At 42.8% G+C, this 26,814-nt stretch overlaps 3 protein-coding genes across 3 annotated transcripts in view; 2 read left to right on the top strand and 1 right to left on the bottom strand.

Moving 5' to 3' along the window:
* The window catches only part of Agps (alkylglycerone phosphate synthase), a 96,541-nt gene extending 86,947 nt beyond the window's left edge, over positions 1–9,594 (top strand). The window contains exon 20 of the mRNA XM_051166145.1: positions 8,809–9,594. Within this exon, the coding sequence (XP_051022102.1) occupies positions 8,809–8,930 (122 nt within the window). The 3' untranslated portion in view covers positions 8,931–9,594. The remainder of the gene's footprint in view (positions 1–8,808) is intronic.
* The window catches only part of Hnrnpa3 (heterogeneous nuclear ribonucleoprotein A3), a 397,554-nt gene that overhangs the window by 248,967 nt on the left and 121,773 nt on the right, over positions 1–26,814 (top strand). The gene's annotated exons all lie outside the window — the stretch shown is intronic.
* On the bottom strand, positions 18,872–21,189 carry LOC127206860 (tetratricopeptide repeat protein 30B). Its single transcript, XM_051166146.1, has one exon. It carries the CDS (start codon positions 20,986–20,988, stop codon positions 18,994–18,996), a length of 1,995 nt encoding a protein of 664 aa, XP_051022103.1. The 5' UTR covers positions 20,989–21,189; the 3' UTR covers positions 18,872–18,993.

The following is a 26,814-nucleotide window of genomic DNA, read 5'->3' as shown; positions in this document are numbered from 1 at the left end:
TTTCTTAGTCTTTTGTACCAACAACTAGAGAGTGGGTGAGTAGTTTATTTGGGAAAGGTGTGCACATTTAAGAGGGTCTGACATTATCATTTTATTTTGAGGTCTTACTCAATAGAACTCTTAAAATCTGCATGAAAGAAGAGTTTCTTTCACGTTACTAGTAGTGAAATTGGCTATAACAAAAGGTCTGTTTTCATACTAGCTTCTCTGAATAAAACTTTGAAATGTCCATTGCTGTTCATTATAGTTTCATAAAGCTGAAGTATTTTAATCTAAAAGTTAAATAGCGTGTTAATTGTGCTGCTAGGTGTACTATTAATGCTTTTGAGAGATTGCTGTAATTTATATATATAAAAGATTTTCCTCATGCGCTCCCTGAACTGAAAATTGACGGTGGCTTCAGTAGCGTATTTCTTTACTGACCTTCAGGCAGTGTCATGACACTCTTAGTCCTGTGCTTGGTTTTTGTTCTTATATCTATCTGTCCATCCCCCCCTTCCCCCCATCCCCCCAGATTCAGAATAACAGAACTGTGGGTTAGGAGAATATTGATGCCATATCTTTTGGAGGTTTTGGCCTGTAATTGTGATTAATAACAGTTGCTTTCACTATCTGGAAACAGACAGGCTGGTTTGTCTGCCTGCAATCATGCTGTGATAAATGGAGCTGTTTTAACTCTGGTTTTGTGTATCAGAGAAAACAGATATAGTCTGGAACCGGAGGCTGAAGGAAATAGAGAGTCTGCTAAACTTAATGTCCATAGCTCTTGTCTCTGCAGCTGATGTGCTGGTCAGGTTAAACAGCACAGTCTGTGTTAACCATATTTAACTTGAACTTGGGCTTACAATTTAAGTCACTCATTTTCTAAAGTTTTTTTTCAGATCCTTTGTCGGTAAGTAAAATGCCCTGATTGAGTTTACCAGTCTTAGTTGAAATATTAATGTCTAAGCAAATAAAAACTGTTCTTAGCTTTCTTCTCTCTGTGGTCAGAGCAGAAGCTGACAGTATCAGGGACACGTGAAGTAGAAGATGCTAGGCAGAGCGCCTGTTAAACACCTATAGTGTGGAATAAAAGGTAGGAAGGAAGAAGATGAGAAAACAGACTGTTCCCTCTTGGCCACTACAAGTTCTCTGTCTAGAAAATCCTAGAGAATGTTCAAAAACAGAGTCAGCAAGAATACAGAATACAAAATTAATAAAAAATTAACAACAAATGTAGAAACCAAATCTAAAACATAGTAGAATTCATAACTGCTAAAAATGACATAAGTGTGAATCTCATAAAACACATAGGCTTCAATCCAAGAAAATACACAGAGACTTTGCATTTTAAAAGTTACAGAATGCCAATGGAAGAAACCAGGGAAGTCCTAGGCAAATGAACGGAAGTCCTATTCCTATTCATGCCGTGGTGAAAGACCACAGCCGAGTGGGGTGGCCACCAGTGACTTTACATCACATCAGACGAGAGAGCAAAAAGTTTGTTTTGCCTTTTAGGTTAATAATTTCAGTTTCTTCTTTATGGCTAGCTCTTTCTCCTAGAACTTGTGTATTACATATACTCTTTCTCTACTGAAGTGATGTAAATAGATTCTAACAAGAGATAGTTAAAAACAAATTTAATTCATAACGTATCAGAACATTACAGCTTTTTAAAAATTCCTATCATGGGTGCAGTAAGCTGAGCCCACAGGGAAAAGCTTTCTTAAGTGCACTGCTTGCCACCCTCCCACTGAGGCAGCCACAGAGGCTCAGGGCCTGCGACAATGTGTGTTTATTAGTCCTCCTCTGTACTAAACTTGTAGGAGCATTCAGCCCAGGGGCATTATTACAAAAGGATGGTGGCTTGAATAAAACCGTTTTCTTGGACCATTGAAGAGAACTTTTCTTCCTGGCAGTTTTTTGTTTAAACCTTCCTTACAAAATCAGGTGTTATTAGTGTCAGGACGCTGATATTACATCACCATATAGTTAGTTATATGCACTTAACACTTTATAGTCTGTTCCACGTGCTTGCTAAGGTTAATTCTAATACATATTTTCAGTATAGTATCTGTTTAAAATACAATATCTGTTAGGTAAAATGTATTTCTTTTGTTAGTCTATAGTTGAGCTATACAACCCAGAAGCCATGATGCCACACATAGCTTTGTCTTTCTTTCTTTCTTTCTTTCTTTCTTTCTTTTTTCTTTCTTTTTTTTTTTTTTTTTTTGGTTTTTCGAGACAGGGTTTCTCTGTGTAGCCTTGGCTATCCTGGACTCGCTTTGTAGACCAGGCTGGTCTCGAACTCACAGCAATCTGCCTGCCTCTGCCTCCCGATGCTGGGATTAAAGGCATGCACCACCACCGCCCGGCTGCATATAGCTATTTAAATTTTTTGTAATTAAAATAACTAAAATAAAAGCTTACTTCTTTAGTTATATTAGGCACATTTCAAATGCTCTGTATTCACATCTAACTAGTAGTCACTGTGATGAATGGTATAGATTTACAATAATTTCTTGCAGAGCTGTGCCACTTGCTGCTGCTGATCCAGTTAGTTGTAGCAGTGAAAGTATATCTCTGTGGCAATTGTTTAGGCACCAAGTGATGAACACTTGGAAGCATGGAGAACCGTGAATTTCTCAGTCTTGGTGGGTTTTGTTTGTTTGTTTTGTTTTGTTTTTTGAGACAGAGTTTCTCTGTGTAGCTCTTGCTGTGCTGCTGGAACCCTCTCTTTGTAGACCAGGCTGGCCTTGAACTCAGAGATCTGCTTGCCTCTGCCTCCCAAGTGCTGGGATTAAAAGCATGGGCCACCACCACCCAGCTGAATGATGATATATTTTTATTTTATGTGCACTGGTGTTTTGCCTGTACGCATGTTTGTGTGAGGGTGTCAAATTACTTGGAACTGGACTACACACAGTTGTGAGCTGCCATGTGGGTGATGGGAATTGAATCTAGGTCCTCTGAAAGAGCAGCCAATGCTCTTAACTGCCAAGCCATCTCTCCAATGCCATTACCTAGCCAGATCATTTTTTGTTGATGGAGTGCTGCTCTGTGAGTTTTGGAATGTTTAGCGGCATCTGAGGCTTCCACCAAGTAGATATCTATCTTAGGGTTGCTATTGCTATGATAAACCACCATGACCAAAAACAAGTTGGAGAGGAAAGCCTTTATTTTATATTTGCTTTGTTTTCCTATCACTGAAGGAAGTCAGGACATGAACTCAAGCAGGGCTGGAACTTGGAGGCAGGAGCTGATGCAGAGGCCATGGAGGGTGCTGCTTACTGGCTTGCTTCCCATGGCTTGCTCAGTCTGCTTTCTCAGAGAACCCAGGACCACCCATCCAGGGATGACACCACCCACAATGGGCCATGCCCTCCCACATCAATCACTAATTAATAAAATGCCCTACAGCCAGATCTTATGCCGGCATTTTCTTAATTCAGGTTCTTTCTCTTATGACTTTAGCTTGTGTCAAGTTGACCTAAAACTATCCAGTACAATGCCAATAACAGTTGCCCCATTAGGAGAGCCAGGAAGGCCGTAGGCATTGCTAAATGCTAGTCACTGCAGTTGAGAATCACCAATAAAACTGGGTATGGTAGTACATGCCTGTAATCCCTGCACTTAAGGAGGCAGAGGCAGGCAGATCACTGTGAGTTTGAGGCCAGCCTGGTCTACAAAGAGTCCAGGACAGTGAAGACTACACAGAGAAACCCTGTCCTGGAAACAAAAGGGGATGGGGAAGGGGGGAGGGAGGAGAGACACAGACCTCAGAAGAGCTATTCAAACATTCAAAGCTATTAGGTAAACTGTGTAGACAGACCCTTAGCATAAAAACAAAACAGCAATAACAATAACAGCTGGCGTTGCTAGCATGCATGGTGGGTAGACATAGCTATAACTCCAGTACTCAGGCAGCTGAGGCAGCATGATCACAGGGTCAAGACCGGGTCTCAGAAAACCAACAAAACTCACTAAACAAGACAGAAAGAAACAGGCACTTAAAATGTCAGCAATAAGAGAAAACCTATGACACTGGATTTTAGTTGCTGTTTATAAACTCTGTAGTATTCATCAGCACGTCTTAATGGCAGAAGTTTCATTAGCAAGATGATGCAGATGCATAGTATTTGTAGTCATGAGCATTAGTTTCTCTTACAAAGTTATGAAGATCGTAGTCCTGTCTCAGATTCTCTTAAGGGCTAGATGCAGGTAGAAGGCCATTGGCTGGCATTTATGGAGCATACAGTTTTGCCACAGTCAACCAACCATATGTGCTTTACAGCACGAGCAGATACGTAAATCAGAGGCCTTTCTAAGTTGAATTTCCTTTTAAGAAACATTATCAACTCTACTGAGTAACTCAGATTTTCCATTGTTTTTCTCTGTTCTCATAACAGATCCCAGAGTACCCAAACTTCATCTGACAAGACATTGGGTGTCTATCCAGTGTGAGTTCTGTATGTAATCTAGCAATAGTTTCATCATACCAGTTAATGGAAACACAAGTTGCTTATGTGGACTAGAGAGAGATGGCTCAGCTGTCAAGAATGCTTTCTGTGCAGTCATGAGGATCAGAGCTCAGATCTCAGCACCCACAGAGCAAGCTGAACATCTGGTACACTCCTGTAACCCCAGCTCTGAGTAGGGCAGGGCCAGGAGGATCTCTAGGCCTGCTGGCTGTCACTGTAGCTGAGAACATGTGAGACTAGGTTTCAGTGACAGACCCTGCCTCAGAGGACTAGAGGAAGACACCTAGTATCTTCTTTTGGCCTTCACATTTACACCAAAGCACATACACCATACACTAAGGAAGGAAGAAGGGAAGAAAGAAGGAGCAAACGAACGAATGAAAGATTTTAAAAGGCACTCCTCAGAGCACTCATCTACAAATGAATCTCTGTGATTTTCTTTAAGGCCGAATTGTTACTTTGTGTGTTGAGTGTGGTGTTTTGATTTTTTAGTTGTTATTGCTCATTTTGTGATGATGGGAGTTAAGGTGAGGCCTGTGCATACTGAACATGGCCTGTATCCTTAGTACTCAAGATGTGCTTGTTAAAATACTGGCTGTTCCCTTTTGGCTTTTGCTGATTCTACTTTTGTTCTACAGCTTTATTAAGCTTCTCAGTAAGTGGTCTGTTTTATCATTGCTCTTTCCTCCTCCTTCTGTTCCACTGCATTCTCTGTGTCCTCCTCCCTTCTACCAAGTATCCTGACCCTTGTAGCATCCTAGGCAAGCACTTTACCACCGAGCTGTGTGCCGGCCTGCAGCCCCCTCCCCCCCCTTTTTGTTCTTCTATTTAAGTTGTAAAAGTCTTTCTGCCCTTATAATCAAACTGTGACTAACAAGTTAAAATTATCTAGATAAGAGACCTCGGTGTTCAGCTGGCCCCGATGTAGTCCTTTAGTAGTTCCTGCTAACTACAAAGATTAGTTCCAGATAATGTTTATGGGTCAGGCTGGCCATCATATCCACATGTTTTCTTTACATAGGACTCCAGTCACTTCACCGTGTGTGTGTGTGTGTGTGTGTGTGTGTGTGTGTGTGTGTGCGTGTGCGCGCGCGCACTATATATGTGCACATGTGCCAGTGTGTGCATGTGGAGTCCAGAGATTCACAATGAGTATCATTCTCATTCACTCTGTATCTTAGTTTTTGAGATGGGGACTCTCACTGAACCTAGAATTTGTCTTCTGTGCTAGACTAGCAAGCCAGTAAACTCCAGGGATCTGCCTATCTTTGCCCGCTCCTAGCACTGTGGTTACAGATGAGTGTCCCCATCCTGGCTTTTAATAGGGCTGCTGACGATCCTAACTCAGGTCTTCACGCCTTTGCAAACCCTTTACCCACTGGGCCATCTCTCTGGCCCTGTTCATTTTCTAAATTCTATATATCCTACTACAAAACAGATTATTCCTTGAATCTGTCCAAAGAGCTATATAAAGTAAGTGATTTCAGAAAACATCCCTGGAACCTTCTATTTTTTCTTTAGCTTAGAAGAACATATTAAAAATCCTGTTTATTCAGTAAATACACAGACAGACACAATTGGAAATCAGACTGAAAAATGTGAAAACCATTTTTAGTTTAAGCAAGAAAAGGTGCCCCTGGCCATTGATTGTCAAGTAGCCATTAACACCACACATAGGATAATCCTGTAGAAAGCATAAGCTTTACCATGCCATATGGTTCTTTGTAGTGACTGCTGAGTAATAGCTGTGTAGAAGTTGTCATATTTTTACTTGTAGCCATTCAGTCACTCTGCCCTTTGATAGGGCATGCTATATAAAAGGAACTCTATCTTTTAGAAAGCAAGCTGTGAAAATGTTTAAGGTGCTACCATATAAGTGTCTAGCACATGTGTTACATGTGTGCAAGATGAGTGTGGCTTCTAATACGAACACGAGCAAGCTATCTTCTGAAGGGCGTGTGGTCCAGCTCTGCAATGAAAGTCTTGTGCGTGGACGCTACTTCCCTCTCTAGGCGTGGGCCTGTGCTGTTTTAATTATTGATGCATCTCAGGCAGCCCTACAGTTCTCCAGAATTTCAGGGCTGTGTCCAGGTCCTTCTGATGGCTAAGTCTCGTGGCATGCCTATGTTTCAACTATGCTTCCTCTTAGCACACTTACTCTACAGTTAGTTGGCTTTATTTGCCAAGCAAAGCCAAAGATTTCTAGTCTGTTTACTTGGATAAGTCAAGATTTCCAACACCCTGACTCGCCATTTCTGTTACCAGTAGTGGAAGTGGCTCACAGACCAGTACCACAAATGGGTTAAATTCTTTCATCAAACATGTTTATGAGGGGCCACGGCTATGCTTCTCCCCTGCTGCTTGCTAGTTCACTAATCAAATGTATGTTAGATTGATTATTGTAAAAGTATAAACCATAGAAAATTTGACAAGATAGATGTGTAAATTATCCTTCTGACAGAACTAATGATGCACTCCAAGCACCTTCTGTTTTCCAGTGCTTGGCGAGCGACTTCATTAAGTATGCAATGGCTGTTGGGTGGCTTCTCAGACAATGGTTCAGTTCCTCATGGGATTGCATTATTACTAGAGGTGTAAAACCAGGCAGACAAGCTAGCTGTTGGCGTCCTGCTGAGCTTCTAATGTGCTCCATCTTGTTGGAGCAGTTGTTTGCCGTCTTTTCAGGACAATTACATCCATAACCACAGGACACATTCAGTGAAGCTATATTACAGATAACCGTGGAGGCTGCCACTGGCTGCTCTCCATCCCTCTCACTCCACAGCGCGAGTGGCACCTTCCACAACTCAGAGTAGCTGCTGTTTATTTTAGTTATCAGTTTCACAGAGAAAATCTGGAAATGGGCGTTTAACGTGTGTAGGATGTTACAATTAAATAGGTCAGTCCACTTGCAGATGGAAAAGCTCAGCTTGCAGCACAGTGCAAGGTGCTAATGGTCCTGCTAGAGATCTTCAGGTGGAGGCTGTGTGAGGAGTCCACACGTGTGACATCTGTCTTCAGAGAGAGAGCGCTAAATAGAAAGTTCATTTTGAACTTTAGATCCCCCACGAAACTTTGCCTCCCCTATTAGAACATCTCAGAGCTTTGTTGTTTGTGATCCCAACAGCAAACATCATGCTTTCTGAAGTATCGAGCCATTTGTTACATGGTTTCCCAGAAAACTGGACTGTAAAGCTGTTCTGAGGTACTTAAGGTTCCGAAAGGCAGGCGCCTGGTATGTGGCTGCAGCCTGACAAATGGGAGTGCACTTTGGGGTGACAGGCCGGACACTTTATTGAAAGGCTTCCTACTTCTGTTGGCCAATTAAGTCTCTGTTAATGACTTTGGATCATTAATGAACATTTGTGCAAAGTGACTGTTTGAATTCAGTTATTATAATAATGCATATGTTCAAGAAGTGCTCACTGAAAACAGTCCTGATGTAAATTAAAACACCCGTCTTGCCATGTTAAAGCCAATACACTGCTTTGCTTTCAGTGCCAAAGCAAATTGACAGTCAGCTTTTTTTAAAATCTGTCCTTCACAGAAGTTTTAGGTAGAAAAAGTTGTTTTATATTTAGTGCCTTTAAAAATAAGGAGCCTGCTAATTATTGTAATACTTCATTGCCTTAAAAATTTTAAGACCTAAAGCAAGGAAAAATAAAATAAAATGGACAGTAGAGATTAAATTTAAGACAAATCAGGTAGGTGTCTGCTTTTGTGCCCTTCTGCCTCCAAAAAAAAAAAAAAAAAGTTTGCATGCGCTAGAACAGTGGCAAGAGTGCAGCTGTTACCTGGTGCACAGGGTATGGAAATCCCTTGGAAGCAAATTTCAATTGGAAAGACTCGTAACTAGATCTTCTCCCCCCAGAATCTTTGAGTCAGATTTTCTCATTTCTTTTAATTGTACTCTTTAAAATATTTTAAAGATCTGTCATTTTTGTTAAGTCTCCCAACGGACTCGTTTTTCTATGATAGTTTTCTTCAGTAAGGTTCACTTTCTACAAAATTTTGACTTGTTCAGTAGTTATGACAAGGGTTAGGCTTTTAATTTTTTTTTCACCTTGTTATTTGTAAAATAGGCTGCAGTCTCAGTCCATGCCTCCTTCAGTCTCCATTCCATAGTTTACAGAGGAAGGAGACACAGTGGGCAAAGACTTCCCCTGGGAATGCATTGAGCTTAATGAGCTCGATAGTCTGGTGGGCTCAATAAATCAAAGAGAGCAAAACATTGCTCATTTTTGAATAATGGCATTTATCACACAGTGTTTGCTCACTCATGGTCACAAGATTGATTGGTTTCCAGCACTCAGGGTATATATTGAATCCTTTTTGTTTTGTTTTCCAGTGGGCAAGTTACGAAAGCAGTGGCTAAAGGAGAGCATCTCTGATGTCGGCTTTGGGATGCTCAAGTCTGTCAAGGAATATGTGGACCCCGGCAACATCTTTGGAAACAGAAACCTTTTATAACTCCATTAATATCATTATGAAAAATGTTACCTTTTAAAAGTCATCGGCTATGGTTCTACCAGTAATCAAATATATCATGGACTGTATTTCAGCTGCATCTGTTTGTTGGTTTAAAATGAGTTGGTTTTCGTTCTGTGCTTTGTTTCTACATCTATAGATTGACAGATGGCGTTCCTGGGTCTCTCATTGTAGGTGTACCAGTTTATAGCCAACTAACTGGTTGTCATTTCAGATTTTAGTCAGGCACCACACGGCTGCCTGTTATCTGAGGAGGGTGCTGCCAGCTGTTTTACATGCTCCTCCTCGAGGTGAGCTGAGGCAGATGGTGTCGTCATGCGTTGCTTGTCTAGCCTCTCTTACACTGTGTCCTGTCCTAAATATTTCTCTAGAGCAGATACTCTGGCAAAGATTCTGCTGGTGAGAGATATTTGTGTATGTTGTTAAAGCATACTTCCCTGTGAGTAGGCTGCTGAGGAGGACGCTCAGACAGCCGGCAGTCTGTTACTAGCATGCCTTCATCTGTATAAGGTGCTCAGCCTAAGCTTTGCTTGAAGTGAATACACAGTTACAAACCTAAATTGCCAACATACAAATGACTCTGTGAGCAGACACAGTTTTGTCCTGGTGTCTGTTTCTAGTAGGGTGTGAGTTGTACTTGTCACTGAGATGTAACCCATTGTTGTGTCCTAGGTCTGTCATAACGTGCTTTGTAAGAAAACTGACTTCTTGCACGGGAAAGACAGGTTTGACGTGAAGGGCAGGCCGTTGTGCATCTTGCAGTCCTCACGTCTCTACTGCCCCATGCTTGTCGCCAGCTGCACGCGCAGCAGTAGCATGAACACAGGGAAGGCCCCTGAGCCTGCTGTCTCCAGTTTACAGAATTATTTGACTAAAGAAACAGTCTTCAGTTGACTTTTGGATTTGAAAGCCTCAATAATTTTAATGACAACAATCTTTTTTTCTCATTAGCCATAAATAGCCTGATAATTTTTCATGGAAAATAGTTTCAGTTTAATTCTTAATCATAGTTTAATGTTTTTTTGAATTACTGGTTTAACCTAAATTTTAAAAATGTATTAGTACATATGCCATAATCACAAGTTTGAAATATCCTATTTCTTAAATAAAAAGGAGAATATTAACCACATTTAGGAGACGTTTTTACATTCAGAACTGAATATTGAAATAAGTGGAGCGATTGCTTTAAATCACTGTCTGCTGAGGTTCCTGATTCACATTTTGAGATGGGTTCTTTTCTTAATGCAATACCTAACTTTTGATAATTTTTTAAAATTAATATTTAATCAGATGATGTAAGTCAAAATGCAGACGATCCTTTAAAAGGACACACTGTCTGTCTATGTAGCAACAGCTCCAAATATGTTGGGGCCGTTTCATACCTTTTATATCTGAAGTAGCCTTAAACAGAACAGTGAAAACTTAAAATTGACAAAATGATATTTTTTAACATTTCAAAATGATAACTAATTTTTAACTATTAAAATTGGCCTAAAACTAACAAATTTAAATCTATAGAAAATCAATATTAAGTATTAGTTTAACAACAAAAACTCTATATTTTTTGGAAGCTGCCTCTTTATTGATGATTTATTTTTAATTATAAAGTTTACATCAGATCTTTGATTAAAGACTTTGGTGGTTTGAAATAGCTGGACACTTGAGGAAATTGCCTCTCGAAATATAAGATTCTTTATAAAATGCATCTCTTCATGAAGGTGATTGTCTAATTGGCAATTGAAATGTAACATTTACTAAGATTCCAACATCTCACTGGAAGTGGCTACATGTTTCCAAGTAATTATTTTAAGAAATAGTTTGATTAGCAGATCCAGTTACTTGCATGTGATTGTGCAAACATTTTCCTCAAGGAATTCAGATTTCCACAGCCTCAGCAATGTGTACTGTAATTGTAACTAACACCTGAGGTTGTTGGGTTCCCCACACTCCATAAGCTTTATGGCAGTTAGCAGTTTACGTCTGTCCCTCTTCTCTGTGTATGCAGGCCTCACCAGCCTTGATTCTATAGCGGTTACTACATTGTGTATTTGAAATAATTTCTACAGGGATCATTTTGGTACACAAGAGTGTTCACTAGTAATGCCTCGCTGACTGTAAATCAGGACGCCTTCCCACCCACTTCTGAGAGGAGCCTCAGTGTAGACTGTGTCTGCTGCGGACGTGAGTTCATGAGTATGCACAAAGCAATTAAACCTTGCCTCTTTCAGGAGTGTCTGCACGTGGCTTTATGAGGCTAAGCCCAGGAGACTATTGTTATCTGAAGCATCTTAACTCATAGACTAGTTTCTTTAAAAATTGTAGCCTGTCTGATATTCAAAAGCGCATAACATTCACTCTTCCTTCTTAAGCTGGTCATATATCTAATATTTTGCTTACATCTGATGGTATCACATGTAGGCTGGGCGTTTGGTGAGAGTGGGAACTTGCTGCTAGTGAGAAAAGGGTCAGGTACTAAAGACTCAACAGACAGGCTTTACTGACCTTGGAGAAACTGCTGCTGCAGTGTGTGGTGCACTGTGTAGTGGTGCGTGAGTGAGCTGAGTCTCATGCCATCTATGGTCCTTGAGGCGCTTACGTCGACTAACTGTGGGGGCCACATGTTTCTTGTGTCTGGTATTTTATTAAGGAATAAAAGATTAAACTCTGCTCTTTTTAGGAATGGGAGGCTGTTACTCGAAATGCTTGCATATTATAGGAATGTTGATCTAAGGTTATTTATGAATCTGGAAGCCTTCTAGTATGCATATTTGTGTCGTTGGAAAACAAAAGCTCAATAAAAGACAAGCTTCCATCGGTGTGTATATTATATCAGATATAAACACATGTAAAAACCCTCCTTTCCCCCCTCCAGAATATTTTAACTGAGTCCTAGTTTGCATATTTGAAAAAACCTTTCTGCATGTTAATCCCAGGGATAGTTCTTTGTCATATTCTTCATCCCGACAGCCTCTAAGTGTAATTGATCAGAGCAGCTCTGAAGTCCTAACATGAAGTATGTGGCTGCAGATGGGACTGGGCTTGGTATTCCTGTCAGAACACAGTGATGGAGGACTGCCTCCCTCCGTGCTGTGACAATGCTCGTGGCGGCCACAGGTGCTGTCTGTGGAAGGTGTATCTCCAGTCTGAGGAGAGTGAGACACAGCAATGAATAGTTTTAGTAACTTGAGGGTTTCCCCCTCAATCTTCAGTAATTTTGATTTCAACAGCACTCAGCTTGTAGTCAAAGAAAAGCAGGGAGACAGCAGGTGCAGGCTAGGACCGCAGAGTCCGAGTTCTCAGCCGTTGGCTTCGGCAGTGTGGAGGCTTGGCTTGGCTCAGGGCTTTATGTTCCATTGTGAGCCATCTGCCTGCAGGTTCATTTAATTCTTACTAATTTCTCTTTACCAAGGAAAGAAAACCACTTATTCAATGACAGGAAAATCCTGAATGTATAAAGGGTTTTCTTAAACTGTTGAAGTATGTGTCTGACGTGAAGGTTGTAACCCAGCTTTCTGTTCCTTAAGCCAAATAGTATTCATCTTCAGTGTGAAACGTAACTGTAAAATCTGCTTGTATAATGTCAAGAGTTTATAGAAACATTGTTAATAAAATGACATGAGCCTATGATTTTTTTTAAATCAAAGGAAGTGTGAAGCTGTTTTTTTCTTCTGTTTGCATATGTTTTCAACTTTACTTTTTTGACCCATATTTCCACTGATTTGAAAGTAGAAAGTAATTTTTATAAGTCTGCTAATGTAGCATTATCAAGACAATCTAGCTGTGATTAAACCCTCTTGGCTTTATAGCTGAATATGCCATAAGCTGGGTTGCATCAGTCTCCGGTTACTTTTAAATCAAGACTAAACTCCTAGGTGTTGAGTCTGTGACCCTGAAGCATTCTCTTTCCAACCTGGAAGGTCACAGTGAACGGTCTCTCATGCTTCTAAGTACAATTGGTTCCTCGACGGAGAGAGGAAGGATCACAGATGGATGACACACCCGAGCCAAAGAACCCTCACAGAATTATAGCTAGTTCTGTGAACACAGAAACACCCTGCCCACCCACAGATATTGTTTTATTTTTAAAGAAGGAATAACACATTGTTTGATGATTTTTTTTTTTTTTAAAGACACTAGGAGTTTATTTCCTGAGAGCAGGGAAACAGGAAGAAGAAATCTCGAGCATAGGTTGCTTTGCTCGGTTGCACATGCCATTTGGAAGACAGCCGATGTTAGTGCTGTTTCTCAGCACCACAGCCCACATCCTTTGAAACACTTTTATCCTCTTGCTGTCCACAGAGGTCCTGGAATGCCTGTATCAGTGTAGTTTCCATAAGTAGATATTTATTGAGTGATAACTTAGACACTGTCCCCTAAAAGCTCACAGTGCCTTGTTGGGATTTTTCTCGTTTTCATGAAACCGTTTAAAATGAGAGAAGGCACATCTGTAAAGACAAAGATGGTGTAGCAATTCAAGGGTCTTCGCCTTCAAGAACTCATCAGAATTTGGTGATTGTATGTAGAAACACTGTTCCGTGATCTGTGTTAGTTATATGCTGACGCTGGACTCAGACAGCTAACCACTCTGGGATTTGTGTCAACTTTTCATTCTTACTGTCCCAACCCAGTAGCCCTGAGCTGTGTCTCAGCGAGGGCAGATACTTGGGACACCCTCACACAGCTCCCTAAGGAGCAGAGCCTGGAAGCAGGGTTTCTAGTCTGTGTACTGTGTCTGTCTGTGTTGTGTGTGATGGTGCCTTCAGAATAATGAGCATTTTGTTCCTGGGCCGTGACAAATTCTGTGAGAAGTAGGTGTGTTCTATACAGCTTTGTTCTTTTTGCTAAGCCTGTGAAATACTTTGATCCAACTTGACTTGAATAATATCTTATCCTGAGTCTTCCTCCATGGCAGTACTTGTTTCTGCCAGTACTGTAGTAATCTTTTGGGAACTACCTGTGGGTAAAATGTGTATGTAAGACATTATACTGCTGTAACTAGTGCATAGGAAACCCTTCTTCCCCTTACACTTGAAGGCTAGCAGTGGACATGTGGTGGAGCTAACACTCCCGGGAGGGTCTAGCAGAGCTCGTCAAGTTCAAACTGAGCCATGCCTCGTTTCCACAAGGGCTCAATGCTTAGTCCGGACACCATGCTTTTAGTGTATGTGCAGATTTCCCTTTTATTAGTTTTTCTTAGACTGTCTTGTCCTAAAACAAAAATGCCCGTGTGTAATTTTTTTAAAGATGTGCTGGGAACAAATAAAACATTTCTAAAACCAATCATTGTTTACCGAACTTTTTATTTAAACCTTGCCAATGGCTTCTTCTCTCAGCAATACTTGAGTGGTTGCCAGCACTAGAAGACCCAGGTTTGATTCCCAGCACCTATGTGGGACTCAAACTGTCTCCAACTCCAGTTCCATGGGATCTGATGCCTGGTGATGTTCACACCCCCATGCGGTACACAGACATACATGCAGATAAAATACTAATATGTATAAAATAAACGGGGGCGGGGGGGGGCGGGCAGGGAGGGAGAATAAAATGCAAAGCAATTGAGGAAGATTCAACATCAACCTTGGGGGTTCTGTTCATGTACCTGCGCATACACAAATATACCTAGACAGATGAGTGTGCACACATGACTGCATACACATGCCCAAAAAGCCAAAACCAAAAAACTAAGCTGTGGACGAAACTCAGAAAAGGCCATCTAGTTATTTTGTAATGTGAGCCGACAAGGTAGTGCCCATTAACAATGCACTTACTAGTGACTAGACTCTCAGGCACATTGGTGCTGCTCTGGGGGACTTGTAGCTAGGCCTCAACACTTGAGACGAAAACACAACACGGACATAAGCTGCCTGGACACTAGAGTCACTTGGGAACCCCCCCCCCCAATCAGGTTATACAGAACTGTGGTGCGTTTTAAAAAGTTGATTGATGTGGGAGGGTTCAGTTTACTGTGGGTGTTTTCACCCCTAGGCTGGTGGTCTCGGGTGCTGGGCGAGCCATGGCTAGGAAGCCAGTATGAAGCATTCCTCAATAGTCTCTGCATCAGCTCCTGCTTGCAGGTTTCCTGCCCTAACTTTCGAGTGATGGGCTGTGATGTGGAACTGTAAGCAGAAATAAACCCTTTCCTCCCCAGATTGCTTTTGGTTGTGTTTATCACGGCAATGTTATCCTAAGGTAGCATCTGGCCCATAGCCCTCATAAACAAGGCACCATAATGTGGGGCGAAAGCTGTCACGGAAATTCCGTGAGGGTTCCATCCGGGATGGTCCTCTAAGCCAGATGTGTTCCTCCTAGGGAGCAGGTGTCTTCTGTGCAGCGCTGTCTCACTGCAGGTGAGCAACCTCTGTTCTCACCACCAGTACACCTGGTTTCGGGTGGTCTGCCTCTGGTGAATGGGTGTTGAGTTTGCCCCTGTACACCCATCCTTCATACATAGTATTTGTGCGCCATCCATGCTGTAGCAGAGGCCACGTTCAAGAGGAGCTGTCTTGAAGAATCCAAATCTTTTAACAGGGAGAGACTGTAACCCTCGCTGGCCTTAAACCCTCAGAGATCTGGCTGCCTCTGCTTCCTGAATACTGGATTAAAGCTGTGTGCTCACTACCACCACCAACCCCACCCCAGGCTCTATTTTTTTTTTTTTTAAGTCTCTAACTTTTCCTTCTGGTCATTCATCTGAAGCTACCAAGGATTCCAAGATGAATTAACACCCTTTTGACAAAAGTCCTGAGACTAGCCCTGATCAACAGCCAAGTTTTGCAGGTTACATTGGCCCTGATGAGACCCATCACGATGCTGGTGGAGTTGGAGGATGATCTCACAGGAGGAGTCCAGCGTTCCCCTCGGCTGATGACCATGACAACTCCAAAGCCTTTGTAGACTCAGAACCTAGAAAATGACCCGCAAGACCACGCCTGCAAAGCACCTGTCCTGTTGGTTAAACCCCACGCCTTTCCTTCATTAACACCTCATCTTCTTATCCCCGTGAGGAAGAACACAGGGCCACAGTTCCTTTACTTGTTCTGCCTAGGTTGTCCATGCCAATTGATTTTTTTTTCTCTGCCTTTTACCACTCTTTGTTTATTTTATTGCTGTATTGTGGGTGACTGAGCCTAGACTGTTGTGACTCCTATAGTTGGAGCTTTTGCCTTCAAATTCTGGTAGGGTACTCAAATTCTGTGTTTATTTGGAGATCCAGGGCTGACTTGTCTCATGAGGTACAGGGTTTTACATTCGAGCCCTTTGAAATAGACCATGTCAGTATTACAAAGAAATCTTAAAGGAGGAGAACTTCAGAAATACAGGGGAATCGCTCCTCTTTGTCAAGAAAAGTGTTTTTAGCACTACCATGTATGCACAAAGGTCATGGGACAGTGCTTTGTGCCAGCTGTAGACACTGTCAGTCAAATAAAAAAAACAATGAGGGGAAGGGCTGGCATTGTAAAATCATTCTACAATTAATCAAGTTTCTTGGCACCACACCAGCACCATGGCGCATGCACACTTGCACTCACATGCACACTAAATAAATAAATGTAAGCATTCTTGAATCTATGCGCTAAAAATAAACATAGTGAATACTCCAGAAAGATTAAGAATGCCGTCCCCACCCCCCACCCCGCAAGCTTCTCCAGGCCTCAACTCCAGGCTCCTGCGGATTTGCTGTCACTGAAGCCAGTTACCCTTCTGTGGAGATCAGGGCTGGGGGTGTTGAGGGGGGGGGCTGAGCTTTATTTCTTCACTCAGTGGTAGAACAGTCAGAATTTCCAGACTGCCTTACTAAGCAGGAAGTGCTGACTGCCCAGCTGCCAGGGCTAAAAAGCTGCTCTGAAAAGCTTTTTCTGTTCTGAAAATGAAGCCACTCATAGACACAAACCACAAACAGCACCTGGGTAAATAAACTGGCCAAGTAAAGACTGGGCGAAAGGGAATCTGAAAAACATTTATTTGCTTTTACTGGCTAACATTACTTTCTTTTTTCTTTCTTTTTTTTTTTTTTTTTTTTAAGAAAAGAGGAAATGGGACATTTTAAAATGTTGATTGTTGAAAAATAAGATTGCAGTTAATTTACTTTCGAGTTGTTAAAGGACTATGGCGTTTTAGAGGGGCAAGAACTACTGCCACAGCAGAAGTTACCAGGCAACACTCTTGAGACAATGTGCTATCGGATGCCATCTTTGGAGGCCGCTGAACACTGATTCTCCTCTGGTGCGGGATCAGACTAACACTGCCAAACATTACAACCGTTAGGCTACCCAGGAAGTCAGACTTTCTTTTCTAACAGTCTTTGAGCACCCAGCAGTTTACTGTGCTGAGCCTCCATGCCATAACTATGTGGCTAACCTGTCCCTAAAGGGGAAAATCATCATCACATGATGGCAGGGGCTCCTTGTCTGGCAGTAGAAATTGCCTTGGTTGAACCTAAGAAACTGCTTAACATGTAGGTAAGAAATTCAAATAAATTAATAATAAAAAATTTTTTTAAAAGTAAGGTGAAGAGAAAAAAAAAAAAAAAAAAAAAAGGAAATTCAAAACCAGCAATTATATATGATTCAGCCTGATAACTTTTTAAAAAACCAGGTCAAATTGGGGTTACATTTATGGAGAGACAGGGACGAGGGGCTAAAAAACAATTATTATTTTTTTGTAGGATTCAGAAAAATCAGTTGATTAGAATGAGCAGGGATCCCAGGAGGAAGCCAGAGAGACGAACAACGAACCTATGAGCTTACAGCCCAGGACTTTGCATCAGTTGTGGTAACGGGTTATTTTGGACAGGGTAATGGCAAGGAAGTAAAATTCCTTTGTTCCCAAGTCTCTAAAACAAGAAACTACAGCATGCTCAAAAATGTGCAGCCAAAAGTAGTAATTAAAAACCAAATTTCCCATGGCCTACAGAATCAACCCAGCAGGGCTCCTAGGGGCTCCCAGACATGGAAGCAGCAATCACAGAGCCTGCACGGGTCTGCGCCAGGTCCTTGGCAAGTATGGTATGGTGTTAGCTAGCTTGGTGTTTTTGTGGGGTTTCTAACAGTGGGAGTGGGGGTGTCTCTGACTCTATTGCTGGCTTTTGGGACCCTTTTCCTCCACTGGGTTGCCTCACCCAGCTCTAATAGGAAGGTTTGTACCTAGTTTTTTCTTTACACACACACACACTTGTTATGCCATGTTTGGTTGATGTCCCTGGGAAGCCCGCTCTATTCTGAGGGGAAATGAAGGAGCAGTGGATCTGGGGAGAAAGGAGATGTGGGGAAAACTGAGAGAAGTGGAGGGAGGAGAAACCACAACCAGGTGGTATTGTACGAGAGCATTAAAGAACAAAACAAAACAACAACAACAAAACCCCCCACGTGTTCTTGTTCCCTCTGGCCCTAATTACTGTGAGAGAGAAATGAAAATAAAATATTTGAACAAATAGCAACACTATGACTTGGTCGTAAATTCAAATCATTAACTCATGAAACTAAACACCACAGAATGTATTCTATCATTATTTATTTGTAGTATTTGTTAGCGTTGTAGTTTGTTAAGTGAATTTACTGAGTCTTGCACATTAGCAAAATCATTACCTAAGGAATTTAATCTGGACAAAATATTATATCTATATTGGCAAATTCTGTCAAATACTCTAAATTCTCTATAAAAAACATGGGGAGTTGGGCAAAGAGAAAGCACAATCTTGGAGTGATTACTAAAAAACATTTTATGGACTACCAAGTTCTGAACTTAGTGTCTGGTCCCTGATAATGTAAGTACAAAGGCTGCCCAAGATACAGCTAAGCCAGAGAGACAGAGGAAACATGACAGACACAACAGTTTTCTAGTTTGGAAATTTCACAGTGCCTTCTAGGGCCTAATTTCTTATGAAATCTCATTTGGAAGGTAATCTAAAAGTGCAGGTTATATCTAGTAGTTCTTTTTTACACTGAAGTATACATAGTCTCACAAATAGCAAATAAAAATAGCAAAAGATACATTAAAAACTGAAAATTTACACAGTCACCATGATAAAAGTCATTGCCAGCCATAATCACATATTCCATCCAGTGATTTCATAAATCAGAGCCCTTAATTTTCTTGACTCATAGGTGACCGTGTTCTTCCCAATGTGCATCCTCTCTTCCTCCAAGGGCTGTTCCAGAACAGCAGGGATGCTCCTGCCGTAAAGTTCACACTGCTCTAGGAACTGGACACACTCCTGGACAACGCTGTCCCTCAGCATGATCGTGTGCTTTGACATGTTTTCCAGCAAGGACAGGAAGCATCTCTTGGCGTAATACCACGTGTCAGTTCCTAGCTTTTTATGGTAAGGCTCCAGGCTCTTGATAACCCGAGAGATGCCAAAGTCATAGTTTCCTTTGGCGCAGTAAAGCGTTCCTATCACCAGATTCACGATGCACAGGTGGTAGATCTTCTTGTCCGGGTCGCCGTAGGACAGCTGCTCTTCCTCCTTTTCAATCTTCCTCATCAACTCCTCGGCTTCCTCGTTCTGGCTCGTCATGATGTAGGAGACACAGAGGTTGGCTAGCACGATGGCGCTGACACTCAGGATGTTGTCATAGTTCTTCTTGACGATGGGCTCGTAGAAGCCAATGGCCTCTTTGTATTTGTTTTCCTGCATGAAGAGCACGTGGGCCACATTCAGCTTCCACACATCGTGGTCATTGCAGAACTCCACCGACTTGCGGAAGATCTTCTCCACCATTGGATAGTTTTCCAGGTTCCAGTAGATTTTCGCCTGGGCCATCAGTACAGGGATGTACTTCTCCAGAGTTTCGTCATATTCGTTCACAGCCTTTTTGGCAGATTCGTCATCTCTGTTATGCCTTGCATCCTGTACTTGTATGGTGAGTTTCCGGAGCTGCTCAGTCAGCATGCCAGCCAGCCCGTCCAGCTTAATGAAAGCCTCTTCCGGAGCCGTCTGGCAAGTGATCATGGCGTCCAAGAACTCATAGAGGTAGGGAGTGAGGAACTTGTAAGTCAGGTGGGCATTTTCTGCGAGGACATCGGCTGCCAGGTCAAAACACTCGTATTTACAGTAGAGCAGCAACAGGTTGCCGAAGGTCTCTGGGGGGAAGGGGTTTTGCTGCAGCAGAAACTGGAGCTTCTCGAAGCCCTCCGTAGGCCTGGCATCCATGTTCATCAGCGCCTGGTTGTGCAGGGTCACGGGGTCCAGCTCTTCCTCGGCTCTGGGTGGCATGTCCGTGAGGGCTTCCTGAGCTGCTTCATAGTTTTTGAGCTGGTATTCTATGGCTGCCTTGAGGTTGAAGGCTTCGACCAGAGCAGTCTGGTGAAGGACCACGGTGTTGCCGACACTGCGAACGTCAATGCCTTCAGTGGTCGTGCCCACACCTAGCTCTGGGTGCTGGCGGATGCCGCGCTCAATGATGTCAGCGATATGCTTCAGGGCAGGGGCGTAGTGCCGACTGCTGTAGTAAGCCAAAGCCAAGTTGTAGGAAAGGTCAGGCTGGTAGCCAGAAGCCTGTAGGGCTGCTAAGAACTTGGAACAGGCAGCTTCATAGTGTCCCTCCTTGTAGAGCAGACAACCCAGGTTGATTTGACCATCATAATCATTGTCCCATCCACTGTCCTCCACACCTTCCCCACTCAGCAGCTGCTCCACCAGGCTCCTGGCTCCCGGCAGGTCGCCCTCGCTGTACTTGATGGCGGCCTGGAGACGAAGGATTCGGCTATAGAAGGTGGGGTTGTCCAGGAGGAAGGAGACCCGGGTGGCCTCTGGATACAGGCAGGCCTTGTACAGCGCCTGGGCCTGGTACAGGCGGTACTGCTCCAGTTCTGGGTGCATCTGGCTCAGCTGCTCATAGCACTCTGCAGCGAGCTCGAACTCCTGCAAGCGGTAGTAGCAGTAGGCCAGCAGCGACAGCCCTGCGCGGCTCCGCGGGCTCCTCTGCAGCTCAGCGGCCAGCAGCTGCACCGCCTCTGAGTAGCGGGAGTCGCGGATGAGCCTGTACACCACCGCCGTGAACTCACCGTCCGGGATCTGCGAATTGCTCAGCCCCGCCATACTGGTCCAGAGTGTTTTGCATCCTTGTTTCCAAGGCAATAGGCCAACCGGAAACGGAAGCTGTGGCTACTTCGCGGCGGAAATATCTTGCTGTGAATTAAGAAGATTCACTGTCACGGTTCTATCAATTTCTAGCTTAGTTTTGAAACTCTCTAGAGTGTAGAGAGGCAGTTGGGCCTGGAGAAAAAATTCCCACGGCGGCTCAGACAGAGACTCCATGTCCGGGCATTCACCGCTCCTGCGATCGCGCTCCATCCTGGGAAATGTAGTTTCAACACTTTGACGTCGTTCCGCGATTGGTCGTTTCTGCCTTTTCTGTAGGCTAAGCATGTCCCTTTTTCTTTTGTGCTGCCTGCTATTTTGTGGAGGTGAAGTAAAGTTTGTGGGTAAAGGTCCCCTGCCCTGTTGAGAGTTCGTTGTTCCGTGACGTTTCGAGTTGTTTAGCAATAGTGACGAAATGGGAATGCGCGTCATCTCTGGAATTCACAAATTCTAGTTTATACTAGCCAACTGCTCTGCAGCCCACTTTCTGAGAACGTTATTGAGCTAAGGGCCAGCATTCCGTATTTTGTTCTTTTTCGAGTGGCTGAAGGGAAGGGAAAGAGAGGCCTGCATTATAACTGGCTCTAGTTTAGATTTAAGCCCTCCCTCGTCTCCCTTTTCTTAAATGACATCCGTGATGGACATAAATTGGTGCTTGAAAAGATGAAACACATGCCTTTGGTGTCGTCCTTTTCCAAGGAGAAACCACAACATTAACATTTCTCTCCCTCTCTCGTGTTACTTTTCTGACCCTCAAAACTCTATGGGCCTGTACAGCCCCGCCGGCCGCGAGCTCACCTTCCAGCATCTGCGAGCTGCTCAGCTGAGCCTTCTTCATGCAGGTTGCTTTGCTCCTCTTTTTCAAGACAATAGGCCAACCAAATACTGTGGTGAGTTTGTCTGAGACGTAATCAGCCTTTGCTTCTCAGGCTTGTAATGGTGTTTTCAGGTATGGTTGAGCTGGTTAAAATTTGGATTAAAACAAAACAAAACAAACAAACAAAAACAACAACAACAACAACAACAGGAATGCATTGCCAGCTCCTTTCTCACACAGACTCTTAATTTGAAGATCTGTAGTCAGAAGTCACTCTCTTCTTTTTCTCTCTATTTAGAATGGTTCTCTAGGTACTGTGGACCATTTTGGGTAGGTTATCCTGTATACACTCCATTTTATACTAGTATGATAGGGCTGTGAAAAACTATGGGCTTAGAAAATTGTGTTGAATCTCGATGGAAAACCATATCCTTAGATTTGACTAACCCTAATGTGTGGGAACATAAATACAATGCTTACTCAAGTGTTAGAGAAATAAATAACATAGCAGGATACAAAAGTGTTCTGTCCAAATGAGGCAGTGACCCACTGTATGATTTTTTTTCAATAATAAGGCTGTAATTTATATGCATGTGTCATTTGTAGTGGCTCTGCTAGGCTCCTGGAAAGTGTCACTTTTTACAGTGTTCCATGGTCTCCTAGATCTACCGCTCAAGACAGACAAAATGCAACCGTGTCTTGCTTTGTAATTACGGCCTTGAATGCGAGGGCATTCTTTTTCTCTTTCATAGAATTGTTACCCATACATTTGTTACCCATAAATCTTTTCTGTTGTCAGAGTTGGAGCCAATACCAACAGTATCTCGTGGCACACTCTTAGGCTTCTCACAAACAAGTCATAACTGAAATCTGTGTGTTGCGGATGATGGCTGTGTGGCTCAGAACAGTTAAATAGCTTGCCAAAACCCGCGTAAAAAGGCGGTGAGCCATGCATCCTTAAAAGTTAACCTCAGAGGCAGAGGCAGAGGCAGGAGGATTACTGTGAGTTTGAGGCCAGCCTGGTCTACAAAGCTACTCCAGGACAGCCAAGGCTACACAGAGAGACCCTGTCTCAATAAGTAAATAAAATAAAATAAAATAAATAAAAATTTAAGACGGGCGTGGTGGCACGCGCCTGTAATCCCAGCACTCAGGAGGCAGAAGCAGGCGGATCACTGTGAGTTCAAGGCCAGCCTGGTCTATAAAGTGAGTCCAGGACAGCCAAGGCTACACAGAGAAACCTTGTCTCAAAAAACAAACAAACAAAAAAAACAAACAAAATTTTAAAAAGTTAAACTCAGAAGGAAATAGTGACTGCCAGATAATCTAGTCATCATCCTCTGTGAATCCACGTTTAAGGGAACATTAGTGACTTGCATTTTAATATTGCCATTTGCTGGTTAAAACAAAGCAAAACAACAACAAACCGATCTTGTTTGGGCCATAGGAATCTGAACTTCATGGCTTGCACTGTTGCGATGAGAAGGGGTTAGGAAGTAATTACTGGGGTGTAATGTAGGTTCCAGACACCGATTACCTTAGAAAGGATTCCAGTAGCCACTTAAATGCTACACTAGAAAGAAGATACTGCCTCGTATATTCTGCTCCATAGAACTGGACAGGAAAATTTTACATGAATACAAAAGAACTAGCTGGACATGGTGGCTGCGAGTGCGCTGATCCCACAGTGACGCTGGCGCGACTACCAGCGGTCTGTGATAGGCTGGCTTCAGTTCGGTGTCTGGAAGGCAGTTGGGGAAGAGATTAGTTTTCTAGGGGGCTGGGGTGGTGAAAGGAGACCCTGTACTGGTAGAAATTCTAGAAGGCAATAAATTAGGTGGGATAGTAAGAAATATCACAAAGGATCATTTTGTTTACAATGGCATTTTGAAAAGATGGACGTGAAATAGCATTCCCAACAGCGAGGAAGCATGTGGCATTTACAATAAAATGATTTAGTATCTTACTGAAAGGAAACAGGCTTCCAGGAAATGGCTTTGGGCTTGAGGTGGATTTTTCTGAATTTCATGCAGGCAGAGGTTGAGGTGGATGATGTTTATTTCCTAACATACTAATGTCTCTGACTGCCAAAATACACGGTCAATCCTGTGTGTGTGTGTGTGTGTGTGTATGCGTGTTGTATTTGGCAATCGCCTATATAAACACTTGCACATGGTTGACTCTTTGTTTTGTAAAACCAAAGACTTAGTAATGAAAATGATGCTGATTAGTATTTAACCATATCTGTGCTGAAGCATCTTCTCTGATAAAAGAACATCATTTGCTACCGTTTTCTAGTTATTTCTTTTTACTGTTCATTCCAGATTTCTTTCTCTTCTGGATGACCAACGCGTCCTTCCTGTCTCTGGAACCCTGGTTGACTTTTACCCCTAAGCGTCCCTCAGGGATGCTGGGGGTGGCTTTCCCGCTGCCCTCTCCTTCATCTCATACCTCCACTTCCCCAAACAAGGAAGCAAACATGCCTTCAAGGAGCACAGCAGCCCTGGGGTGATGGTGGTTAGGGTCATGCTGACAGAGCTGTAATCTAAGAGACAAGTCTTCGTGACTGTGAGGTTGAGTTCACAGAGGTAGGAATACCCACCCTAAAAGTGAGGGGCCCCATTCCCTGGCCTTGTATACCAAAGAGGAAGCTAGCTGAGCAAAGTCAGTGTCAGGTTGCTTCCGGTCCCAGTTACCTTGACTTCCATGGCCACTGCACCCTTGAACTGCGAGACAAAGAAAATCCTTCCTTCCATTGCTTTTGTCCCAGCATTTTGTCACAGCGTGGGGCAAAGTGGTTAAGACAAGCCTCCATCTGTCACAAACAGACAGGGGAGGAAACAGGGGAGAGCAGGCAGAGACAGGGGCCTATCAGGAGAAATGTGGGAAACCTGAAAATAAGGTTCATCGCAGAATCATATATAAACAGTTGTTTGCTTTTACAGAAGATTATGCCAATGACGTTAGGAGCCATTTGAGGGTTTTTGTTTTGTTTTGTTTTTTGTTTTTGTTTTTGTTTTTTACTCGCATTTTTTGCTCGGTTTTGAGAAGACAGTGCTGATTCAAATCGAGGCTAGCTCATACCTGCATCACAACCCACTAAACTGCTGCAGGGCAACACACAACGAACCCACCTGCTTTCTTTGGCGGCAAATTATCTCGAGGGTGAATTAGGTTCTGAGAACATAAGCCAATAAACCAAGGCAATAAATTCAGCTTTAATAAAAATGAAACGGGTTCCCCACGCCTCACTTTAAGCTCCAGCTTTATTAAGCAGGCTTATATTACATGCATTTTATTAAGCACACTTGTAATAACTGTTTTTTTTTTTTTTGAATTGACAAGCATTTCCTATTGTTTCAGCCTGCCTCTGTGGAGGACTTAGGTCCTTCTTAAGAACAGTTGAAGAGTGTGGTGGTGACTGCCAGGCAGTAGAAGAGCTAGGAAAAGCCTCCAATGTGGTATAATTTGGCTGGCTTAGTTGAGAACTGTGGCCCTCCTGGGGAGGGGGGTCCCTGGACTGTGCTTTCTTCTTCTGACTCCACTAGTGGTGAGAGAGGACAGGGAGCTGCTCACTTGCATGCCCAGTGATTGATTTTTCCAAAACTTAAAGATATAACCAACAATTTCCTTTAGAGATGCAGTAAAACGGCTACTTTTTTAAAATTAAATTTTTGTATTTTATTTGATGTGTCTGGGTGCTTTGTCTGCATGTTTGTGTGTTTTGCCTACACCGTGTGTGTAGCTGGTGCCCTGGAACTGAAGTAACAGGTGCTCATTAGCTGCCCTGTGAGTACTGGGAATTGAACCCAGGACCTCTGAAAGAGCAGCAAGTACTCCTAACAGCTGAGCCATCTTTCCAGTCGCACGAACAGCTAGGTTTTTAGACAATAAGAATTAGGTGTTGGAAACTCTTTGAAGGTCTCATAGCTGGTTTTTATGTTGCATGTTCAGACTGTTTCGTAGGGTGAACTACCATGTCGTTGATTTGAGCTGTAGAAGTCTCAAGCCTGATTCTAAATATAGTACCTCAAACATTTAGTCTTATTAAAGTTATAATTTCACTATATCCAAGTCATACTCCATATAACATTTAAATTTAAATGTTTTTATTGCTAAGCTATTCTAGCACTCCTCTCAAAGATGCAAAATTTTATAAATAAAACAGTAGATCCAGTGTAAGTAGAATTTGTGTATTTGAGACATGTTTACATAAGATGTCATTTGCTGTTCATCAGAAACTCAAACTAGCCAGACATCTTATACTTCGTGTGGCAGCCTTGCTTTATCGCCGCATCTCACTGTTGGAGTCTGAATTCTTTCTTTTTTCTTTTTTTTTTTTTTTTTTTTTGTTTTTCGAGGCAGGGTTTCTCTGTGTAGCCTTGGCTGTCCTGGACTCACTTTGTAGACCAGGCTGGCCTCGAACTCACGGTGATCTGCCTGCCTCTGCCTCCCAAGTGCTGGGATTAAAGGCGCGCGCCACCACTGCCCGGCTGGATTCCGAATTCTTGACCTCTCCCATATCTCACTGCTTAGGGCATAGCGACTCTTTAGGTCTTATGTCTAAAGACAACTTTTCCTTACTTTTTCCTAAATGCCATTATCAGTAGGCGCCAAGGAGGAATGTTGCTGATAAAGGAGGGGCAAAGGAGAAGGGTTTTGCTGAAGAATAGCCACTAAAAATTCCCATCGCATCCTCGGTGGTGTGTAAAGTAAGGACATGACTGTTCCAAGGGATGGCTGAAGGGAAGGTTTTTTCTTTTTCTTTCTTTCTTTCTTTCTTTCTTTCTTTTTTTTTTTTACTCTACGTAAGAGGAGAAGTCCAGACAAAGGCTCTGGAAGTCCAGGGTAGGGAGAGAAAGTAGTAGTAACCGTGGCCAACGGAGCGAACTGTGCCATGAGAAGAGTGGAGAGCAGGGAGTGAGAGAGGAGGATGAAGAGAGGAAGATGAGAGAGGAGGAAAAGGG

The sequence above is a fragment of the Acomys russatus genome, chromosome 24 (assembly GCF_903995435.1).
Source record: "Acomys russatus chromosome 24, mAcoRus1.1, whole genome shotgun sequence".
NCBI classification, from domain to species: Eukaryota; Metazoa; Chordata; class Mammalia; order Rodentia; family Muridae; genus Acomys; species Acomys russatus.
This window is presented reverse-complemented; position numbering and strand designations above follow the sequence as displayed.